Source organism: Cynoglossus semilaevis, chromosome 9 (genome assembly GCF_000523025.1).
Source record: "Cynoglossus semilaevis isolate Cse_v1.0 chromosome 9, Cse_v1.0, whole genome shotgun sequence".
In the NCBI taxonomy this organism is placed as follows: Eukaryota; Metazoa; Chordata; class Actinopteri; order Pleuronectiformes; family Cynoglossidae; genus Cynoglossus; species Cynoglossus semilaevis.
In genome coordinates, this window is record NC_024315.1 from 17,769,260 (window position 1) to 17,773,735 (window position 4,476).

At 38.6% G+C, this 4,476-nt stretch overlaps 1 protein-coding gene across 1 annotated transcript; it reads left to right on the forward strand.

Moving 5' to 3' along the window:
• Positions 1 to 262: 262 nt before the first annotated feature.
• On the forward strand, positions 263 to 4,046 carry LOC103384222 (CD209 antigen-like). The gene is made up of 7 exons (XM_025058705.1): positions 263 to 378; positions 454 to 564; positions 1,085 to 1,174; positions 1,549 to 2,343; positions 2,728 to 2,870; positions 2,965 to 3,074; positions 3,295 to 4,046. Exons 2-7 carry the CDS (start codon positions 465 to 467, stop codon positions 3,431 to 3,433), a joined length of 1,377 nt encoding a protein of 458 aa, XP_024914473.1. The 5' UTR covers positions 263 to 378; positions 454 to 464; the 3' UTR covers positions 3,434 to 4,046.
• The last annotated feature ends 430 nt before the right edge of the window (positions 4,047 to 4,476 follow it).

Genomic DNA, 4,476 nt, shown 5'->3' on the forward strand with positions numbered 1-4,476 from the left:
AATTGCGAAACCAGCCTCATGCTGATTTAGGTTGCACTTGTTAAATTAAAATTATTTTTTAAACCTTCCATGGGTTAGACATATGTGAGACCTGGTTCCTGTGCAGATTCTGGTTTATTTCAGAGATCAGTCCCATCAGTCCAGGAACTCTATCCTTGACTTACATTATAAAAGTTACTTCAGTAAAAGAAGGGTCAGAGAAGGTTTCATTTCTCCTAATTCTCACTGATCAATCCCTGGCTCCGCCTCCTGACTCTTCTGATTTGACTTCTCTCCTCAGAGTAATTTCACTCCAGTGTTGGGCTGGAAAAGGCTGCAGCAAAACTCCTGAAATTGCAGAAAATACTCTTTTTGGTACTTTCTTTCATTCAGGCTCAGGTGAGTTTCTGATTTTCAAATAATAATGATAATATATATATTTTTATTTTACATTAACATTTTCTTTATGTACAGGCTAACCCAACATGGCTGTTGAGTATCGGGCATCCACAAACATGGACATGGAAGAAAGCAAAATTGGCTACAAGTTGTTTCTGATGGATGGCAACAACATCAGCTACTCAGGTAAAATAGAGAAGATTTGTCCTGTTAACATGTTGGTTTGGAATCTTCCTGAATGTTGTGGGGATGAATGTCTTTTCTATATTATCTATTCTTACCAACTTGAACAATTAGTCCTCAGTTTGATCATTTAAAGCTGCTAATAACAGACTGATGGTCAGGGGTCGTCAGGAGTCTGTGCTGACTGGACTACGGTGGGTGGTGGTGGGAGAGGAGGGGTGTTCACTGAAACAGTAGTAGTAATTAACTAAAGGCTTTAATGAATACATTAATTAATTTGGTAATTAACTGGACTTACTGCTGGAAGAATCTTGGTGTTTAGCCTCAGCGTGGCTGAATGGGAGTGGTCGGGGTGGGGTGGGGCTAAATAGGCCTCTGGGATGAAAGAAGTTTGACTATCCTCTTGTGAAGTTGCGACTATTTCATGTCAAAATTTGCACCAAAGATTTATTTTCAAATGACACCTGGAAGTTCCAGAAATCACTACATGAAACCTCAGTTTCTGCTTCTGTTTTCATGTCAGTGAGAAACAACCCATTCAAGATTGCTACCATCTGCCTGGGGATTCTCTGTTTCCTCCTGGTGGCTGGTGGCATCGGTCAAAGCCTGTACTGTAAGTCTGCCTCCATGTTTCTCATCACATTTTCCTTTTCTTCTTCTGGTCAATAGGAATGTTTATAATGTAACAAAACAAACAATCAAACAAAAAAAAAATCCATCCTTGTTTCATGTATGTAGTGTTTTTTAACCCATTATCTTCCCAGGGCTCTTCATTTCTTTCACTTTTTTTTACTTTTTTTTTCTAATATATTAACTGTGAGAAAACTCATTTCATTTTCCAACCTTAGCAGCACATTTCTGAGCCTCTCTATCCCGTCTTCTCCAGCTCAGTGTCCTGTCGTGAAGACACTGCAACTGTGTCTCAATCCTCCATCGCTCTCTTTTATGAAACTCCATTCCAGGTCAACATTTATCTCTTTTTCACAGACCGCAAAATGAACGGCGACAAAAGTGGCATGATAGAAACCTTGAACAAAGAAAAGCTGATTTTAGAAGAAAACATGAAGACAACTGAGAAGAAGAAACTGGATGTAGAAGCTCAGCAGAGTCAGTTAAAGCAGACTAATGTCCAGTTGTCCAAAAAAAATGATCAGTTGCAGACCAATTACAACTCCCTGGCTGAAGAGAGAACCAAAATGGAAGATGAGAAAAAACAGTTACAGACCCAAATTACTTCTCTAACCAAAGACATTGAAAACCTCAGGGCCAGTAAAAACTCTCTGGACATCAATAACAACCAACTGTCTGCAGCTGTAGACGTTTTACAGATTAAGTTTGATGCAGTAATGAAACGCAAAAGTGAGCTGCAGGTCCACTATGACTCTGTGGTCAAGGAGAGGGACAACTTCCAGAACAAATTCAACAACCTTTCTAGATCAAGTGAAAAAATGCAACTGAGTTACTTTGACTTGATTAAGAACTTTGAGGACTTACAGGCCAGATTCAACTACTCCAGCAGTGAGAAAGGCAAGATAGAAAACAGCCACCAAAATGTGACGGCGGAACGAGACCAACTGCAGCAGGCGTTGAACATCTTGAAAGTGAGCACGGGGACGTTGCAGTCTTCCTGTATGTTATTGACAAGGGAAAAAACAGAACTGGAAAAAAGTTGCAAAAATGTGACCGACGAAAGAGATGCACTGACAGTGAAAATCAGCAACTTGACAGCAGAGAGAGATGACCTCCAGGCCCGGGTGCAACAAATGAACATGACCATAAAAGGTAGGTCAGATAACTGACAAGAAAACATTTAATATATAAATATATCAGTGCTGAATTAAATGGATATATATCATATCAGATATAGGCATAAAGTTAATATCAAACATTCCTAGTTAATATCTAATATCTAAGAGCCACTGCAGAGTGATGCCACTGTTGTGCCATCATGGCCAATCAAATATTTGGGTCTAATTAATCACAGATCGTGACACAGTCCACTGATTAGATGGAGGTTTGAAGGGGTCGATGGTTATGGCCAGAGATAAAACAAAAGATAATTGTGATTCATTTTACATCCATAATGGTTTTAGTCCCTTTCTTAGTTTAACGTGACTGAAACATCGTTTTTCTATTTTTTTTATGTATTGCACAAAATATCACTAGACAAGACGTGTCCAGATAGCTGGAGGAAGTTTGAGTACAGTTGCTACTACACCTCTATCGGCAAGAAATCTTGGAAGAGCAGCAGAGAATACTGTCAAAGCAAAGGAGGTGACCTGGTCATCATCCAGAGCCAGAGTGAAATGGTGTGTGAAAAATCGTGTCCTTAAATCCCCTGGTCCATGTGTTGACATTTTAACTTTGTTGCAATCATGTTACAAATGTTTGTTTATTTGGTAGACCTTCATTAATGGCTTATACATGGATGACAAAGAAGCTTGGATTGGACTGTCTGACTCAGGAGTTGAAGGAACCTGGAGATGGGTGGACGGGTCACCACTGACCCACACGTAAGAAAACCAAGATTATATCTTTAAAAATGTACATATGAGGAGTGGGTGAGTGAGTAGGTCAATATGTAACTGAGTCAGTAAGAAAGTAGATGAGTATTTGAGTAAGTACTGCAAGTAGATGAATGAGAGAGTAGACGAGTAAGTTAGTGATAAATAACCCTTGTTAACTTTGTCCATTACTCATCCCAGGTTATAACTGCCTCCATTTGTCTGTCAGGTACTGGGCTCAAGGCCAGCCCAACAGCTACAACGGTCGAGAACAAGACTGTGTGGAGTTCTGGCATCGTGCCACAAAACAAGGAGAGTGGAACGACGAGAACTGCACTATAGAGCAGAACTGGATCTGTGAGATGTAGGTTCTTCTGATCTTCCAATAATAAATAAGTGCTGCAGCAGGGCGAAAGAAACGGTTTTGAAATTAGCAGCTAACTTCAGTGATTTGTGTTTATCAGCTACTTTAAATAGACAGCCTCCATGTTCATTAAAGGAGCAGCTGTAGGAGAGTGGAGCAGAAACAGACACACACTGACAGACCACAAACTATCGGTCCACTGTGTATGATGGAGTTTGAACATGCTGGGTTCCCACTGACCATTTCTGAACAGTTTCATTGGGCCCATATTGATCCTGATTGACACACACACACACAAAAATATGCAATCATTTAAAAACAAACAAACCAACATATCCTCCTTTTAACAATTTATTCAATTTAGGCCACAATAGACCAGTCTGTATTATACTGTTGACCGTCACGGTCCACATATCTTTGTTGAATCATATACACACACACACACATATATATATGTATAAGGAAAAGAAAAATAATGAAAAGAAAATGAAAGGCTTTTTATTGCAATTATTTACATGTGTATCAAAAAAGCAATATTTGACACATTTAGCAAGAGGTTGGATTTCAAAATAATTTCTATTATCAACTCAATCAATAAACATAACCATGAACTCAAACGACAGCGTAATTATATTCATGTGTAATTTCTTGATCTGTCTACTACAGTCACACATTAGAACTAACTTACTGTGCATTTACAGCTGTCTGTCTGTCCATTTGAGCCATTCATAAAATCGTATTAATAAATATACACATTTAAATGAAAACGATATCAATAAGTAATAAATACTGTATTTTACAATAAATCAAATCAAATATTTCTATTAGATATCTATCTATATATTTGTACATTTGATATGTCATAGAACTTGATAACTACGCCTGATAACTTCTCGTGAAAAGATACGTTTTCATCTAAGAGCTTCCATCATTTGCCACTGACTGTAGTCTTGTGTTTTTCTGTAGTGCCCTCTCCTGGATAGACGTTGCGTTGTGTGTGTAAAAGCAAAGACAAGTGGTTCCGGTGTTCTGTCGGATAGGTACAAC

Excerpts from the sequence above, each read along its gene's own strand:
- LOC103384222 (XM_025058705.1), top strand. The coding sequence starts at position 465 with ATGGCTGTTGAGTATCGGGCATCCACAAACATGGACATGGAAGAAAGC. Across the intron at positions 565-1,084 it reads CAACAACATCAGCTACTCAG|TGAGAAACAACCCATTCAAG; the intron begins GTAAAATAGAGA and ends TTTTCATGTCAG. Across the intron at positions 1,175-1,548 it reads CATCGGTCAAAGCCTGTACT|ACCGCAAAATGAACGGCGAC; the intron begins GTAAGTCTGCCT and ends TCTTTTTCACAG.